General features: G+C 41.8%; 1 protein-coding gene across 1 annotated transcript in view; it reads right to left on the bottom strand.

Annotated features, from left to right (window-relative positions):
- Window positions 1-20,082, bottom strand: part of ephb2b (eph receptor B2b) — a 399,332-nt gene that overhangs the window by 129,047 nt on the left and 250,203 nt on the right. The window contains exons 4-5 of the mRNA XM_060910500.1: window positions 16,321-16,476; window positions 7,258-7,587 (exon numbers count right to left, since the gene is read on the bottom strand). Coding sequence (XP_060766483.1) covers window positions 7,258-7,587; window positions 16,321-16,476 — 486 coding nt within the window. The remainder of the gene's footprint in view (window positions 1-7,257; window positions 7,588-16,320; window positions 16,477-20,082) is intronic.

The following is a 20,082-nucleotide window of genomic DNA, read 5'->3' as shown; positions in this document are numbered from 1 at the left end:
ATAAAATGGAAGATATGACAAAAAAGACCTAAGACAGTTGAGCAACTAGAATCCTACATTAGACAAGAATGGGTTAACATTCCTATCCCTAAACTTGAGCAACTTGTCTCCTCAGTCCCCAGACGTTTACAGACTGTTGTAAAGAGAAAAGGGGATGTCTCACAGTGGTAAACATGGCCTTGTCCCAACTTTTTTGAGATGTGTTGTTGTCATGAAATTTAAAATCACCTAATTTTTCTCTTTAAATGATACATTTTCTCAGTTTAAACATTTGATATGTCATCTATGTTCTATTCTGAATAAAATATGGAATTTTGAAACTTCCACATCATTGCATTCCGTTTTTATTTACAATTTGTACTTTGTCCCAACTTTTTTGGAATCAGGGTTGTATGTATATATATTCCACGAAATCGAGTCGTACACGAATTGATAGCCGACGAGGTGCATAGCACCTCGTCGGCTATAAGCCATGTACGACAAGATTGAGTGGAATAACTGTTTTATTCTATCCACATTCACTGTATTTTGAGAAACGGAGCATTTTTATTTTTTGAAAATCGATAAATAAAAACTTTGCACAAAACATCGGACAAAATAATTTCTGCTTAGAATGTAAACAAACCGGTGAAATGACAGTAGCAATTTGTAAAAAAATGTGATAATTCTTGAAAAAAAAGACACGTTCTTAACATCAAATACTTTTATTCCATATTTTGTTGCTTTTTTTGTATTTTTTTGGGTTTTGTTTTTGAGTAGAGTTTTTATTTCGTCCTTGGTTGGTTCAGCAACACACTCTGCCATTTTGTTTTTCTCTGCTCACGGTATATGAGCTGATAGCCTAATAGTAGAGTAGCCAATCAGAGTGCGTGATTGCTTATATATATATATATATATATATATATATATATATATATATATATATATATATATATATATAAAACAAAGTCTGTGTGGAAAAAAAAACAAAAAACTAGGGTGCCTAAGACTTTTACACAGTGTGTGTGTACACTGTAAAACCCGATAAGGTCACTGAGCTCAAAAATTTGATTGAAACTCATCTCATCTCTAGCCGCTTTATCCTTCTACAGGGTTGCAGGCAAGCTGGAGCCTATCCCAGCTGACTATGGGCGAAAGGTGGGGTACACCCTGGACAAGTCGCCAGGTCATCACAGGGCTGACACATAGACACAGACAACCATTCACACTCACATTCACACCTACGGTCAATTTAGAGTCACCAGTTAACCTAACCTGCATGTCTTTGGACTGTGGGGGAAAACGGAGCACCCGGAGAAAACCCACACGGACCCGGGGAGAACATGCAAACTCCACACAGAAAGGCCCTCGCCGGCCCCGGGGCTTGAACCCAGGACCTTCTTGCTGTGAGGCGACAGCGCTAACCACTACACCACCGTGCCGCCCTGATTGAAACTGATTACGTAAAAAAAAATTTGAGGTAAGTAACTTAAATTTTTTAAGGTAAGATTTCTTAAAAATTACACTATAGTTACACTTAATTGTAATTTTTAAGAAATCTTACCTTAAAAAATTTAAGTTACTTACCTCAAAAATTTTTACGTAATCGGTTTCAATAAAATTTTTGAGCTCAGTGACCTTATCGGGTTTTGCAGTGTATATATATGCTGCTTGTATGTATGCTTGTAAGAGAACGAGAGAGACAGTTGAATGTTGGCTCGTCTAAAAGACATTCTTCTTTTGAGCAAACTTCCCAGCTTGCTCTTGGGCAACATTTATCACATTATAATCCCTCCTTTTGCTCAAAGCCATATCATATTGAATTTTCCTTTCCTTTTTCTTCAGACATCTGTCCTTTCACCTCCCTTTTCCCCAGAAATATCTCTCCGGAGCCACTTTCTCATGGCACTGGACGCCAAGCCAACTGGGAGGGGTAGTTATCGGAAAAAAAAGTGACGATTTTCATCCCTAGCGGCACATCACATTCAATAAAATAACGTCAGGCTTCAGAAACGTGGGTTTAATGAGGCCAAACCAGACTCTGGTGGCAAGAAGAGAGCTGGCACGCTGTTCCACGTGAATGGAGCAAGGATATGAGTGAGAGCAAAGATAAAGCTAAATCAAAGATAAATCAGAGTTAATCAGCGTGCTGAGAGCTGATCCCAGAACAGTCTGCTACATATTTCATAGAGACAATTAAAGCACAAACCAAAGCCTTTGCCTCTGAAGAAACTGGACGCCGTCAACTAAACCACAATTGCAGGGATATAAAAAGGACAGCTGTTGTTGCTATAGCACCATCTGATTGGGAAACGTTCTCAAGCTTCTGTCACATCACTGAGATGTAAAATGTTTATCTAATCAGAAGCTAGAAGCTTTTTTCTGGTTTAAAACAAATCTCTCCCTTTCTCTGGCTCTGAGCTCTAAGCGTTTTGGGAGCGTGCCAGAGACCAGTTTACGGTTTAAGCTTGTGTATATCACATCAGATCTTGCAGGGCTTATTCCTAATGTCTTCATAAACTGAGGCATACTGCCGGGAGCTTGGGAGGAGAATGAAATACGGCTTTGCGATGTGGTTACGTATGCCGGGCAGCGCAATCACCGACTGGTTGAGAGGAAATGGAGCAGGCATGAAGTCGTGCTTTAATTGTCAGCGCCCCTTTCACAGATGATGAGCTCACAGCTGTAAGACCAGTAGGCCATCAAGCCGCATCTGGTGTGGGTAGCATCGCCTGAATGAGAGCGTCTTTATTGAGTTTGAGCTCTCCAGCATTTGTTTATAATGCATGTGAAACAAAGGACAACCACAAAAGGATAATCATGGAGGAGGGAACAGAACAATACATGCTGCAGATTACTTCGTTAAGTCACTGACTGATCCCCAAGGCTTTGTGGGGAGAACTGTAGCTAGATAAAATAGAGAGTAGAGAACAAAACTGGTTCTCTCATGTCTGGTCACTTAAAGACACATCAATGGATGATCTAAATTTGTCAAATTTGAGTAAAGTAGTTAAATAAGGAACTAAACAAAACAGGGCTTACTGTTATAGGAAATTATTATACATATAGGACACTTTTTCCATGGAATAGAAACATATATTCTATTCCCTTCTAGCGGGTTTATTGATGGCACGCAATCTTATCATATCGCTTATCCTCCATGTATTAAGCCACTCTCCCCAATGGAGAATGAGCGTGCAATATTGTTATAATATTGCGTATCAGAGCTCATGCAAAGATCGAATGACAAAACTTTTCTGCTGCGCATGCGCACAATCAGTTCTTTGTCAGCCAGGAAACAGAGAGGACGAGGCTAATCCAGTGCTCTGTTTAAGCACTAAATAAATAAACTGAAAACTGAAACTGAAGTCGCGCTGAACACCCGAAAGGCTACCAAAACTTTAGATATTCTTCACGCATATTTACAAGAGAAAAACATACCAATGGACATTGAAAAACTGGAAAAGAGACACGTAGGAGATGCAAAACTTCCACACTAGCGAGTGACTGTAATGTTTTGTAAACAAACATGGCCGCCAGGTTTGCTTCATTAAAAGCGGAAGATTTTGAGAGAATTTTGGCTGCCAGGTCGCTCCGTTATGTGTGTTGTGTCGATGTTGATTTTAAAAGTAACCAAGTAAATTACCCAAGGAAGAAATAATAATAATAATAATAATTATTATTATTATTATTAGGCGGCACGGTGGTGTAGTGGTTAGCACTGTCGCCTCACAGCAAGAAGGTCTGGATTCGAGCCCCGTGGCCGGCGAGGGCCTTTCTGTGTGGAGTTTGCATGTTCTCCCCGTGTCCGCGTGGGTTTCCTCCGGGTGCTCCGGTTTCCCCCACAGTCCAAAGACATGCAGGTTAGGTTAACTGGTGACTCTAAATTGACCGTAGGTGTGAATGTGAGTGTGAATGGTTGCCTGTGTCTATGTGTCAGCCCTGTGATGACCTGGCGACTTGTCCAGGGTGCACCCCGCCTTTCGCCCGTAGTCAGCTGGGATAGGCTCCAGCTTGCCTGCGACCCTGTAGAACAGGATAAAGCGGCTAGAGATAATGAGATGAAATGAAATTATTATTGTTATTATTATTGTTGGCTTGACTGCGCTAGCATTGGCCTTCACTAACACTACACTGGCTAGAAGGTAACTGGACTACCGCGCTAACAACACCAAGTCGCAGGTAAGCTTGCATTGGCCTTCGAGAATGCTGATATGAAGAGAGTGTCCATGTATAATAATAATAATAATAATAATAATAATGGCTTTTTTTCATGGTCCATCAGATATATTCCATTCAGCTAGCATGATATTGAACAAGTTCAATATCATGCTAGCTGAATGGAATATATCTGATATACCACAAAAAAAAGCCAGCCAATCTTATTTAAATAATCAATCAATGATGTGATGGTGTGATGCAGTTTTACATTCTTTAAAGCTTGATGCATCATAACTTTTTATTCATTTAGAATTACATTTAATGTTGCACATCATCCAGAAGCAACTTAGTTTCTATTATCACTTACATTAACAGCAGCTTTAAACAGGAACTCTCTCACCAGCCTCTCTTTTTTTCTTTCTCTTGAATTTAATAAGACAAAAAAAAAAAAACAACCCACAGCCAGGCATGTTAGAGAATCCACAAAGCCTGCTACCATGAGAACTTTCCCGGGGTCCGATAATTTAAAGGAACAACTTTTCTTCAGAGTGTTACAAAGCGCTGACACAGGAGACTCCTTCCAAAATGCTAAATAAACATCTTACAGAAAACGTCACCATGTTAACAATTACGCACTTTTTAAATCCAATTTTGTGGAGTGCCTGCCATACAAGTCCCAGTGTTGGTTATCATCATCGAGAGCATAACAGACATTATCATATGACCTGTACGGACCCGCGCGCAATCTTAATAAAACCATTGGGAAAAGTCACGTGACTGGGCAGATATGGATTTTTGAATCTTTAAAAAGCTGTATGTGGCCCCAGACCTGTTTCCCTCGCTTCCGCCATTTTCATTTTGCTCTGAATTGTTACTTTGAAAAATGAGTGACACAAGTGAGCACAGTGAAAGTGAATTTTATTATCCAGATGATTTATCAGACACAGAGCTACAGTGGTGCTTGAAAGTTTGTGAATCCTTTAAAATTTTCTATATTTCTGCATAAATATGACCTAAAACATCATCAGATTTTCACACAAGTCCTAAAAGTAGATAAAGAGGACCCAGTTAAACAAATGAGACAAAAATATTATACTTGGTCATTTATTTATTGAGGAAAATGATCCAATATTACATATCTGTGAGTGGCAAAAGTATGTGAACCTTTGCTTTCAGTATCTGGTGTGACTCCCTTGTGCAGCAATAACTGCAACTAAACGTTTCCGGTAACTGTTGATCAGTCCTGCACACCGGCTTGGAGGAATTTTAACCCGTTCCTCCGTACAGAACAGCTTCAACTCTGGGATGTTGGTGGGTTTCCTCACATGAACTGCTCGCTTCAGGTCCTTCCACAACATTTCGATTGGATCAAGGTCAGGACTTTGACTTGGCCATTCCAAAACATTAACTTTATTCTTCTTTAACCATTCTTTGGTAGAACGACTTGTGTGCTTAGGGTCGTTGTCTTGCTGCATGACCCACCTTCTCTTGAGATTCAGTTCATGGACAGATGTCCTGACATTTTCCTTTAGAATTTGCTGGTATAATTCAGAATTCATTGTTCCATCAATGATGGTAAGCCGTACTGGTCCAGAGGCAGCAAAACAGGCCCAAACCATGATACTACCACCACCATGTTTCACAGATGGGATAAGGTTCTTATGCTGGAATGCAGTGTTTTCCTTTCTCCAAACATAACACTTCTCATTTAAACCAAAGTTCTATTTTGGTCTCATCTGTCCACAAAACATTTTTCCAATAGCCTTCTGGCTTGTCCATGTGATCTTTAGCAAACTGCAGACGAGCAGCGATGTTCTTTTTGGAGAGCAGTGGCTTTCTCCTTGCAACCCTGCCATGCACACCATTGTTGTTCAGTGTTCTCCTGATGATGGACTCATGAACATTAGCCAATGTGAGAGAGGCCTTCAGTTGCTTAGAAGTTACCCTGGGGTCCTTTGTGACCTCGCCAACTATTACACGCCTTGCTCTTGGAGTGATCTTTGTTGGTCGACCACTCCTGGGGAGGGTAACAATGGTCTTGAATTTCCTCCATTTGTACACAATCTGTCTGACTGTGGATTGGTGGAGTCCAAATTCTTTAGAGATGGTTTTGTAACCTTTTCCAGCCTGATGAGCATCAACAACGCTTTTTCTGAGGTCCTGAGAAATCTCCTTTGTTCGTGTCATGATACACTTCCACAAACATGTGTTGTGAAGATCAGACTTTGATAGATCCCTGTTCTTTAAATAAAACAGGGTGCCCACTCACACCTGATTGTCATCCCATTAATTGAAAACACCTGACTCTAATTTCACATTCAAATTAACTGCTAATCCTCGAGGTTCACATACTTTTGCCACTCACAGATATGTAATATAGAATCATTTTCCTCAATAAATAAATGACCAAGTATAATATTTTTGTCTCATTTGTCGAACTGGGTTCTCTTTATCTACTTTTAGGACTTGTGTGAAAATCCGATGATGTTTGAGGTCATATTTGCGCAGAAATATAGAAAATTCTAAAAGGTTCACAAACTTTCAACCACCACTGTATATAGTATTAGTACGTCTTCACATTAAAGCTTTGATTTTCCCAGAAGCCGTCACCACTGTCGCAGCTGCCGTTATAGAAAATCAGCATATTAAATCAACACCTTCTGATCAATCAGAATCTAGAAATCAGGATTTGTTAGACGTTTTGTCTTGTTTAATTTGCTGTTTTCAACTTTGTTCGAGGAGGTTATGTTTTCGCCTCCGTTTGTTTGTCTTTTCCCAACGTAGTTCAAAAAGTACTGAACGGATTTGGGTGAAATTTGGTGGACAGTTTTAGTATTATCTTAAGTTCAAGTGATTTGATTTTGAGGTTGATATGTGGCTTGGCAGAGGTATGCGCACTACAAAGTGCCTTTCTAGTTTCAGTATTTTATGCATTAATACACTTTTTAACTCCTTAATATATACAGTCTTGGCAGTACTGAAATGTAGCCAGTTTATACCTTGTTGTGTCACTGTGTCTTAAATATAAATTCACTTGACATGTGCAAATCCAAAATCCTACCAAATACAAACCTGCTAAAGGAAAAAGAAGAAGAAAAAAACCCCCAAAAAACTCACCAGCTTGGTTGGTTGTTATGTTGACGGACACGTATTGGGGCGAATGTGGGCTCTGATCTGAAACTCCATTGACAGCCTGCACCTCAAAGGTGTACTGTGTGTGAGCTAGCAGGTCACTGATGTAGACCCATGTGTCAGTGAGGCCCAGCTGGCGTGGTGTGAACTGAACGTTGTCCCCGCATCGTGTACAGCCTCTGCCACCGCAGCTCTTACAGATCACATTGTAAACGACATCACCACGCCCACCGCTATCACGTGGAGGACTCCATTCCAGCTTTAGTGACGTCTCGTTCACATTGGAGATCACATTCATTGGAGCTGATGGTACAGCTGTAGATACCAACACACACACACACACACAAAACTTGGTGTTATGTAACTGAAAGGTAAAGATGGCAAGCAAATCAATCAATCAATCAATCAATCAATCAATCAATCAATGCTTAGACCACATCCTTATTTGAAAGGTTTATCATTTTTTCCCTATGGTCCTGGATGTTTGCATCACACATTTAATTTAATTGTAATATTTATTATATCATGAATTTATTTAAGAATATTACAAACATGATATTGTGGAGTATATGAATATAAAGTGTCATTATTCATTCAACCTTTATTTAACCAGAAAAGACTCACTGAGATTAAAAATCTCTTTTACGAGAGCGTCCTGGCCATGACAGGCAGCAACACAGTTAACAATACATAGAGCCAATACAAACATCCATACATACAACAATAATAAATTACACAATAAAAGTAATAAACAAAAGCTCATTCAAAATAGTATTCCAGAAAGTCAGGCAAAACATCTACAGCTGGATGTTTCTGTCTGCAAATCATTTAAAATCACTTTAAATACGTGTAATGGAACCAATTCTTTAATTTTCAGGTCTATTTGTAACTGGTTCCAAACAGAGGGCGCAAAAAACTTAAATGCCTTCCCCCCAGTTCAGCACGGACCTTTGGAACAGAAAGTAAAAACAGATCCTGCAAACGAAGACTATAACTGCCCACTCTTTTTTGATAAATGATTGTTGTTGTTGGCTTCCTTCATTCTCATAAGAATATGTGCCCAGATAGGTCCCGTAAAAGTAAAAAGACAAAAATATAAATTCTTATAATCAAAAATTATCCCGTGTTATTTTAGCCGCCAACATATGTGGGCAGCAACGGAGTGACCTCTACCAGGACATTCCTGGGCTAATCACGCACAGTGTATGGAGGTTCTGAGTCACCCATTTTTCAAGACCCCCACTCTACCACAAAGGTGAACCCTGAAGGAAAGCAGAGCAATACGTTCAGGACCTGTGTGGTCGCAGGAGTTGCTGGTGCAGTTCATCTGCCTGCCATTTAGGGACTCCGGCTCCGGGTTTGTTCAAGTTTACTCTCTAGCCTTTTTCCATCCAAGGGATCTCCCATAAGGCAGCAGAGGTTTGAGTTTAGGGTTTTCCTTCCCTTAGGTAAGTGGTCATCCCTGACTAATGAGCCATACCTGCCCAATACATTTTGGGTATGCACCCCGAGCCTTTCTCACAAAGAGTAGTGAGTGTGTAGTAAACCAGGCCATAGCCCTGGCAAGGGAGGCTAAGGGTGTACTAGCACTTGCCCAAGGTACACACCCAGGCTAGTAGAGGGAAGGAGGCACCTTACATCTCCATTCTAGGCCAGTTCCAAGTGAGACCTAGCCACCGCCAAATTGACAAATGTACACTTGAAGATACAGTGAAAGATACAATTATGGTCATCTGTATGTACATGCATTTAGCAGACGCTCTTATCCGGAGCAACATACAACAAGACCCTGACATACCTAGCAGCCCAAGGAGCAGTTGAGGGTTAGGCGCCTTGCTCGAGGGCACTTCAGCCATTTCTGCTGGTCCAGGGAATCAAATCAGCAACCTTTTGGTCCCAAAGCTGCTTCTCTAACCTTCAGGCCATGGCTTCCCACATGACATGTTTGACTGACTTTCTTTTCCCTTCTATGGCTCTATAATGATGAATGCTATGGATGCTTACAAAGCATCCTTTTTTCATAACATGTTGACATTGCAGATCTGGGCAGAAATTATCTCACTGTTTAACGCCTGGATTACAGGGAATTACCCTGATGATCCATGTAAACCCATCCATGTAGAGACTGGAAATATTCAGGAAGAGTAAACATGGCACAGTGTTGTTGTCGAGTCACTAAACCTCGAGTCCGAGTCCAGTCTCGAGTCCCCAGTGTTCAAGTCAGAGTCACGTCCAAGTCATTAAAGAAAATTCTGAGCCGAGTCTGAAAACAAGACTCCAACCGCACCATTTGACGGTGGCTGTTGCTGCCTTCATGTGAAAGCATCTCTGCTACTGTGTCGGACTAACATTACTGCTTCACTGCCCCATTTTAGTTAACAGGCCACAGATCAAAAGCTTATTCATCGCTCAGCAAGCCCCGCCCACTAACAACAGGACAAATAACATGAGAGGGTTAACACTAGCTAGTTCATCGGTCAGCAAGCAAGCGCCGCTATCAACGGAGCAATGAACATAGCGTGTCACTTCCTTCTCTGGGTGGAGTCTTGCCAAATGGCGACTGAAGTTCGAGGTCGTCCCCGTCGTCTCCTCGATAGTTCTTCTACATATGGAACACATAGCAGTGTATTTTTTCCCCACTGCACGAAAAGTCTGTATAAGCAAAGCGGACAATCTCTCCAGGCATTTTAGTGCCATTAATGTTAGTTTGTTCCTGAACAGGTGAATGTGCATTCTCTTGCATGAAATTAGTATAAAAATTAATATAGATATAAATATCCTATGCCAAATTATTATGGCATGTTACAAAAAAAAAGAAAAAAATGAGAGTCCTCATCTCCAATTTAAGAGTCTGGATGCAATTAATGCACGAGTCCGAGTCATCAGTGGTCAAGTCCAAGTCAAGTCACAAGTCCTTAAAATCAGGGCACGAGTCGGACTCGAATCCGAGTCCCGGACTCAAGTACTACAAGCCTGACATGGAGTCTCAGATAGAAATCCTGATCTGTCCGAAAACAGCCTGTTTCTCAAGAAACGTATTACAACATAAATATTTCCAAACCGCAATTACATCCTGAATTATTGTTTAGTCCAGTTCTGCAGCTAATTCATATGTATGCTCTCTGTGTAAAAACAATGAAGCGCACCAAGATTTGGAACATTGCAATTACAGGGTTGCGTCATGCTGGTCTACATCAAACCAACATCACTTGGAACTGCTAATTAACGACAGGAAATACAGGTTTACTGCTCGCTGGAGGCGAAGCGCTCATACTGAGAGGTACGTCACAGTCAAGACTAGTAAAATTCACCCTGTGTGTGTGTTTAAGAAAGAAAATTCATGGGATGAAAATAACAGTGGAATATGTTTCCATGTGAAAAATATGTCTAAAGGAAAGTGAGAGTAAATTTGCATTTATAGGACCTCCTTTTTTTTTTTATAGACAGCCCATCTAAAAACAAACAATACCCCGTATTTATCTTTAGCAGGCATGTGGTTCTAATTAGTGTATCCTGTTCTCTGGGGGCTAATGAGATAACCAAGAAACAACCCTCCACCTCTCCACCCTCTTGATGTTTAAAAAGGAAAAAATATCCAACTGATAGCTCATTTATGACCCTTTTAATCACATCCCCATTACGAGACATCTTCAGTCCTGAAGGGCAAACCCATGATGGCCCCCTTTATTGCACGCAAAACTGTTCCTAAACATTGCCTTCCTAGGGAAAGCAGGCGGTAATGGGCGGTGTTAAGCTCTTTGGAGCTCTCAGATGTGCTCCTTTCCAGTCTTTAATCAGTGTGAAGCCTGCTGAGCGGCAGCTCCGTGACGTTGATGCTGTTTTCTTATTCACAACAGCTGCTCTGCTCCCAGGGCTGGCCTTATGCAAATGCCTTTTGTCAACCAGCTCAAGTGATCTTCCTTTCTCTTTTGCTTTCTATCTCTTTCTCTCGCTGCCCCCCCCCAGCTCGTTCTCTGCCCTCTCCTCCTCCTGCTCTCCTCACCATCGCTTTCAAACAGAAATGAAAAAAACAGCGCGTACAATGGTGAAGGCAGCTTTGGCAGCATCGGCCTCCTGTGTGTCTACAAAGAGGCCATGCCCTCCTGTGCTATTCTGTAACCCGGACTGCACAGAGGCCAGAGGGAATAAGCAAAGGCTGCATTGGGTTTAACCTGTTCTCTGTGATGTACGAGGTCAAGGTTTGACCGAAGGCTATGCGCTGCTGTTGTCATACTCGGTATACAGAGATATAACAGGACTGAGAATTTGGTCAGCAGATGCTATTTGCTGGTCTACTGATACACATAGACGTTCAGAACACAAATGCACTAACAAAAATGTGTGTAAATCTAAAAACGTAATTTCTTCAACCAGGATTGTGAATTTTACGGTTGTTGATTTGAAGCCGGTTTTATGGATTATGAATGCGAAAATGCTTAAAATGTTTGTTTGAAATTGTTGCAAGTGGTTGCGATTTGTACGTGATTCGAATTCAGATTAGAGACTTCTTTCAGAATGGTTCCAGAAGGTCCAAACATTTCAAATTAATTTCTTTCATTCTTTCATCATTTCATTATAATTATTCTCTTTTAATTCGGCCTCATTTTCTATCAAATTTGCTTCAGAAATGAAAGTGTTAGTGTCCTGAAAACATTAAAATCAAGTTATCCAATGAGATTATTTTTGTTTGTTGTCTCTCGGCTGAGAAGAGTTTAGAGCCGGCTCACTCATTGGTTAGGACTTCATTGCCGGGACAGAAAGCCATGGCAGGGTATGTTTATGTTGGAAGTGATAGATGAATTAACCAATCAGATTTTGATTTATAGTGGGAGGGACCGGGGCGGCACGGTGGTGTAGTGGTTAGCGCTGTCGCCTCACAGCAAGAAGGTCCTGGTTCGAGCCCCATGGCCGGCGAGGGCCTTTCTGTGTGGAGTTTGCATGTTCTCCCTGTGTCCGCGTGGGTTTCCTCCGGGTGCTCCGGTTTCCCCCACAGTCCAAAGACATGCAGGTTAGGTTAACTGGTGACTCTAAATTGAGCGTAGGTGTGAATGTGAGTGTGAATGGTTGTCTGTGTCTATGTGTCAGCCCTGTGATGACCTGGCGACTTGTCCAGGGTGTACCCCGCCTTTCACCCGTAGTCAGCTGGGATAGGCTCCAGCTTGCCTGCGACCCTGTAGAAGGATAAAGCGGCTAGAGATAATGAGATGAGATGAGTGGGATGGACCAAAAATTTATCGCCCTAGACCTTCTCGAGGCCAACGCGAGCTTAACTATGACTCAGCGCTGTCAGTGCAGCAGTGAAGTCACCTTCCAGTCGGTGTAGCATTCATCAGTAGTGTTAGCGAATGCTAATAAAGCAGCCAAGCCAGTGCTATTGAGAGCAAGTAGCACAGACGAACAACGAGAAACTAAGATTTCTGTCTCCAGAGAAATACTCTTCTTCCACGCACACACATTCGCGACAGTATTTTTCACTCAGACTTAAGTACTCATTTCCCTGTGTAATTTACTTAGTTACTTTTCAAATCAACATCGACAGCTACACACAACGGAGCAACCTGGCAGCCTGCCGCTAATCCCTTGCAAAATCCTTTGCCCTGCTGCTTTTTTGGTGTGTCTGGCTAAGTTTTGGCTGAGCTCAAGTCCCAGCTTTAATAGTACCAGTTCGCCACTGAATGGTTCGGATTAAGAATGTGGAAAGTCTCACATGTAGCAGGACTAAAAACTGAGGCTGGTTTTGTCTCTCTTAACTGTCTAGACCAGGGCATATTGCGGACATTTAGCGAACTTCAGCTAGCCTTTGCCAGAGACAAAATGGATCGATGTTTAGTACCTAAAGCTACAGTGAGTGAGGAGACAGAGTCTGGGCCAAGCAAAAAACCAGACCCTCCAGGATTTTGCGATGTTGCGATTTGCAACTTCAACGCAAATTCAACCAATCCCCACGAATTCAGGGCGGTGTTGCAATTATATCCAATCACCGCAACCTTCCCGCAAATTTGACCAATCGTTGGCGTCGTCTTGAGGTGACGTCGACAAACTACCTTCCACCTTACTTCCATGTATACGTTCAAGAGAAGCAGCATGCGCGCAGTGTTGCCAGATTGGGCGGTTTTAAGTGCATTTTGGTGGGTTTTGAACATATTTTGGGCTGGAAAACATCAGCAGTATTTGGCAACACTGCATGTGCGAGTCAGTGTTTATGTAGGCTTAAATTCTGTTACTGAAAGTGTGTTATGTTTACAGTGAAGGACTGTGTGCACTTTACATTATTTTTTACTTAATACAAGAAATTAATGGCTGCCAACATTTTTGCCAAAATGGTATTTTATTTTCCACTGTTTAGGCAGCTTCAGCATCATACTGTGAGATTCTGTTCAAATTGTTTTTTTTTTCTTCTATGAAGCCTGAGCCATTTATTTTATTAGTTTATAATTATTGTTTAATTTAGTCTTCAGGAGAGACTGCCTGCACACAGTACTAATATTAATAGTTTTTTTTCTTACATGAAAGCTAAGGCATTTATATTATATTTTAAGGTAACTTAATGTTGTGCTGTGAGGTTCTCTGCACTTTAACTTTTGAACCAACAGGTGCATTTGGATAAGTAAAGCCTATTTTTCTGCATTTTTGTAGTCCTGGTAATCTTTTGTATTGGTAAAGTTGTTTATAGGACCATTTCTCAGTGTCTTTGTTTTTTTAATCAATAGTTTTTCAGTAATAACTTAATATTTAACATATCACTCAATTTTAATCACAAAAAGAGAAAATCGCAACAATTTCTCGCAACTTTCACTTCCTCCCGCAATGTAATCGCAACAAAAACCTAAAAAACACCGCAACTTTCATCGCAATTTTTTGGACCCCCCCCCCCCCCCCATCAGACATTTTAGCCCGCAACAATCACAAAAAAGGCCCGCGGAATCCTGGGGGGACTGAAAAAAGAAGGAAGTATGACCACGATTATTTAAAGTTTGGATTTTCATGGACTGGATCTGAAGATGCTCCACTGCCACAGTGTGTTGTCTGCCAAGAGGTGCTAGCTAACGATGCTATGAGATTTTTAAAATGTGTAAAACAAGATGTTTTAAAAAGAAAAGCACAGATGTTTAAAATGTGTAAAAAAAAGATGTTTTAAAAAGCACAGATGTTTAAAATGTGTAAAAGAAAAAAATAAAAATATGTGTACAACAACCATTTTTTTAAAAATACGAATGGAACATTAAGTATAGCAACAACAAAAATTGTGAGGGGGCGCTGTTGTTTATTTGCTCTCGGGGGGGGGGGCTGACTCTCCCACACTTTGAAAATCCCTGGTCTAGACTATAAACATAAGGACAAAAAAGTCACTGAGAAAAACAACAGGATGGATTCAGATGCTATTTGTATCTGATTAGGCACCTCTTTAATAATTACCTCTGTCAACCTCCGTTATTGGAGATTATGTTTTTCACCTCCATTTGTTTGTTTGTTTGACATTTCCCAAAGTAACTCAAAAAGTAATGAATGGATTTTGATGAAATTCAGAGGAAAGGTGAGCCATGGATCAAGGAACAAATGATGAGATTTTGATACAAATCCGGATATGTATGCGGAGCCAGGATTTCTTTGTCTGTTCCCAATATAAGTCAACAAAGAACAGATTTTGATGAAATTTGGTGTGTAGCATTATGATTATCCTTGATCCAAGTGATTTGATTTTGATGTTGATATGTGGCTTGGCAGAGGTATGCACTCTATTCGAGTGTCCTTATGGTTTATCTTGTAACAATTAATATGATAAATATGGGAACACTCACGGGGTGGCATGGTGGTATAGTAGTTAGCACAGTCACCTCACAGCAAGAAGGTTCTGGGTTCGAGCCCAGTGGCCGATGGGGACCTTTCTGTGTGGAGTTTGCATGTTCTCACCATATCTGTGTGGATTTCCTCCGGGTGCTTCAGTTTCCCCAACAGTCCAAAGACATGCAGGTTAGGCTAATTGGTGGCTCTAAATTGACCGTAGGTGTGAATGTGAGTGTGAATGGTTTTGTCTTTATATGTCAGCCCTGCAATGACCTGTCAACTTGGTTAAGGTGTACCCTGCCTCTCGCCCATAGTCAGCTGGGATAGGCTCCAGCTTTCCCGCGACCCTGCACAGGATAAGCGGTTACAGATGATGGATGGATGGAAGGAATACTTAGAGATGTAACAGGACTGACTTTAGGAAACAGTTGCTGTTTGCAGCTGATCTGTAACCGTGTAAACTCTATCATTTGACTTATGTCCTCGGCTGGTGGGTTTCTGACTGTCCTGGCACCCTAGAGTTTGGAATTACAGTTCAAAATTTATCATCTTTTATCGCAGTTGTACTGCACTCTTATCTGTAACTTAAACCTTTGGCGGCACGGTGGTGTAGTGGTTAGCACTGTCGCCTCACAGCAAGAAGGTTCTGGGTTCAAGGCCAGCGAGGGCCTTTCTGTGTGGAGTTTGCATGTTCTCCCCGTGTCTGCGTGGGTTTCCTCCGGGTGCTCCGGTTTCCCCCACAATTCAAAGACATGCGGTTAGGTTAATATGGGACGGCCTTGGGCTGAGGTGCCCTTGAGCGAGGCACCGAACTCCCGACTGCTCCCCGGGTGCTGTTAGCATGGCTGCCCACTGCTCTGGGTATGTGTGTGTGCTCATTGCTCATGTGTGTGTTCACTGCTTCAGATGGGTTAAATGCAGAGAGGAAATTTCACAAGTGTGTGATGAATAAAGTTGTTCTTTCTTTCTTTTGAACGCTAGAGACAGGCCCTATATGTTTGAAATAATGCATCAGTTCCAAATACTGTGTGAACACTGAACAACAAATATTTGGACCTTTTTTGGTGTTACATATGTGCAAATATTTCTATAATAATAATAATAAGACATTCTTGAAATGTTCTGAAGATACACATACAATTTACTGAAAACTAGAAAAACACCGTCTTTGAGAATGAGCACAGGATGACATTTGTCAGTTGACCATTAACACTCTTATTGTAATTGTGATGATAAATATGGTGTTCCACTGAAGTGACTTACTTGTACAGGGCATCTGGATGGGGTCCGAGTCGGTGCGGTAGTAGTTGTTGCGGCACACGCAGTTGGTGGCACCATTGTTGGTGGTGCGGCTGTTGATGGGACATGGCAGACACGCCTCATCGCCCTGTGCTGGCTTGAAGAAACTTGACTGGCATGCTGGAAGACAGAAAAACAGTCGTGGAATGAGGAAAAAAGTGAAGTCTGCTCTTTGATTCTTCACATCTGCCAAGGGCCCAGGCATGGGAAGGAAATTATGGGCCATGGGAGTGAAGCTGAACCATTCTAAGAAGAGGCCAGGCAAACACAGCATTCTGCTTGAACTGAATTACTGGACCCCCTTTGCTCCCTCCTGACACATTAAGAGTGCTCCATTTCCTGTGATTTGCTCACGGATGTCATCTCTTTCAGGGAGAATTGAGACCGAGAGAGAAGGGGAACGAGAAGGTGGAGAAATTAATCATAAACCATTATTGCTACAGAGTATGGGGTTTGCCAGCATAGCTGAGCTGTACCATTTCACATAGAAAGGTTAGTCCTTCCATCCTGTATTTTAGTGAACACTATCGTCTTCGCTTCAGAAACCTTCCAGCTCCTGACCTGGGAAGACCTCCCAAAATGCACTGCACCTGCTTGGGCACTGTATCAAATGCTTTTTATTTATTGCATTGGGCCCAAGAGTAGAATGAGGAAAATTTCCCTGAGTAACTTACCCTGGTCTTTTTTCACCCTTCTGTCTGGGTTAAACAGTAATTTGTGTCAGGATCTCCCAGTTAAGAAACCTTATTAATGGTTCACATGGAGTGCTTGGATCCCTGAGAGACATCATTATATAGCCATAACAAACAACAACAGTATTTTCCGACCGCAGGAACGAAGTGGTGTACTGTAACAGGCTTGGACGAGGATGGAGAGCACATCCCTGTGCGCTGGCCCAACCCCTGCGTGGACAGGCAGCAAAGGAGACAGAGAGAGTGAGAGACATATAAAGACAGAAAAGGGAAAAAAAATATTCACATCTGGTTTTCGAGGGAGAGTCTGCCTCGCCTAGCCAAACATTCTGTAAAACTTCTCAACTCAAACTCGTATCTAATACACTGCTCTCTTTTCGATGCCACACATGGTTAACGTATGCATTCGAGTTTCTATTCCTCTCAAGGAAGCCGAGAGCAATAAAGCAGACTCGTCATCCTCCATGGTCTTAGCTGGAATCTATGGTTGCTGACCGATGAGGTTATTTGCAGCAACTGCCCCCAGTCAAGGCTCGGTCCAGCCGCTAAACGTCTTAAAAGTAAGTAGAGCCGCATCTGCTGACTTGCTGACATCACGTTCTTTGGGCTCAATTACGGAGGGCAGGGGTTAACCGGAGCCTTGCGGCCCTTCTGGGGCGCCTGGTATTTCAAGAAATCAGGTCAGACAGAAAGACTCCCTCTATCCCATGCTCTCTTTCACCTGCTCTCTCTCAAACTGTCGCTCTTTATCCCACTTCATCGCCTCCATCAACCACAAGAGCAAAGGTGTTGGCGAACCCACCACACACACGCGAACGCTTGCATGTACAGAACATACTCTCTCGCTGTCGAAAGAATATAAACAAACTCAGCCTTTCCCACATCCAAGTTCTCATAAGCCTCCGACAAGAATCCCAGCGTGACAACTCTCTTACATTCCACGTGTTCTTTTTTTTTTTTCCCCCTCCAGATATAATGACATACAATGACACTACTCTCTGCCATAACCATATTTAAAAGCATGGTAAAATATTCAACACTCGAATTTGATTCCGGATGAGGCATTAATAAACGTTCGAGGATGGGGAAATGGGCTGAAGGAAAATATACACCACCACAGCAATAAGGTACTTCACCTCCCATTAGCCGTGACATGTTTTCCTTCTTTTATGATTTATGGCCAAAATAAACGGTGGATGAAGTGAAATATGAGGCTCTTGCATTCAATGTCAACACAATCCCTAAATGAAGCTCGGACTACGGAGCTAAAGGGGTGGACTGGGACTTGAACCTATCAAAACTGCGCCCATGGAAATGAGAAGCAGCACTACGGTAGAAGAAGGAAAACAGAGTGGTTGTACATCCGGAGAAAATAAAACAAATTCAAGTGGAAATGCACATGGACATGGAAGTGAGAAAGTATGCGAGAGTGGTGTAAAATGAGCTCGGGCTTCTGCCCCAATCAGTGCTAACGTATTCGTGTATTAGAAAGACAATGGCACAGTAATTAGAGCCTGAGCTGAGAAAATAAACATGGAGGGGCCATGCTTACACTCATCCGCTGTGTCCTGAGGCGAGTCAAACTGCACAGGCTTTGTACATCTTAACATTTATTTCCAGATGATTCTATCCAATCGGGTCAGTGTACGGTTCATGAAAATGCAGTGGATGTGTAAAACTGTCACACGATGATGTTTAAACTAATGCTTAATAAGAGTCGGCTGAAGTAAAAACAGAAGAATTCCTGAGAGAAGTCAAAATTGGAAATGGGGAAAGTTTTGTCATCTGGAGCTTTGGGACAAGCGAATCACTGATTAAGGAATAAAACATGACAGGACGTGTTGCTATAGGACAAAAATCCATCACATCGGGGGCGTCGTGGCTCAGGTGGATAAGGCGCCATACCATAAATCCAGGGACCCGGGTTCGATTCCGGCCCGAGGTCATTTCCTGATCCCTCTCCGTCTCTCTCTCCCGCTCATTTCCTGTCTCTACACTGTCCTATCCAATAATAAAGGTAAAAAAATCTTTAAAAAAAAAAATCCATTACATCACCAAAGTTGATTATTTAAATAATATTGGCTGGCGTCAGTGTTGTAGTCGAGTCACTAAACCTCCAGTCTCGAGTCCCCAGTGTTCAAGTCCGAGTCATTAAAAAAAAAATTTTCGAGTCGAGTCCACTATTGATCCGAGAACAAGACTCCAACCGCACCATTTGACAGTGGCCGTTTTAGTGCCATTAATATTAGCTTGTTCCTGAACATGATGTATGAACGGGTGAATGTACGTTCTCTTTATCAGGGAGTGCGAAGTATTCTGTCGGAGATGGTTGGGAGACGGATGTAAGTGCAGATGATGTGTTTATTAATACAAGTGAAGACGGGTAAACAATCCAGTAAAATCGTAAAACGGTGAAACAGGCAGTAGGTCGAGCGAGGCACAAACAGGTTATCGTAGACTTGGTAGAATCAAAGACGAGAAACAGGAAATCAGGGATCAGGAAACCAAAAAAAGAAATAAGGCTCGGTAATGTGTCAGCAATGCAACTCAATACTTCGCAAGGTAAGTGTGTTTTCACAGTTTTTATATCAGCAGGCTGATTGCGCCTTAATCCTGTGCAGGTGTGAGTCGTTTATGGCACACGTGCGCAAGAGTCTATCTGATGCACGCACCAAGGCGCGCAGGTGTAACACACTTGCACGAAATTAGTATAAAAATTAATGTAGATATAAATATCTTATGCCAGATTATTATGGCAGGTTACAAAGAATTAAGAAAAAATCCGAATCCTCGTCTCCAATTTACGAGTCCGAATGCAGTTAATGCACAAGTCTGAGTCATCAGTTGCAATTCCAAGTCATGAGTCCTTAAAATTAGGGTACGAGTCCTGGACTTGAGTACTAAAAGCCTGGCTGGCGTTGAGTGGTCTATCAGATATATTCAACTCATCTTCAACTCGTTCATTATCATGCTAGCTGAATGGAATATATCTGATATACCATGTAAAAAAGCCAGCCAATATTATTATTATTAT

This window comes from Neoarius graeffei, chromosome 26, assembly GCF_027579695.1.
Source record: "Neoarius graeffei isolate fNeoGra1 chromosome 26, fNeoGra1.pri, whole genome shotgun sequence".
Taxonomy (NCBI): Eukaryota; Metazoa; Chordata; class Actinopteri; order Siluriformes; family Ariidae; genus Neoarius; species Neoarius graeffei.
This window is presented reverse-complemented; position numbering and strand designations above follow the sequence as displayed.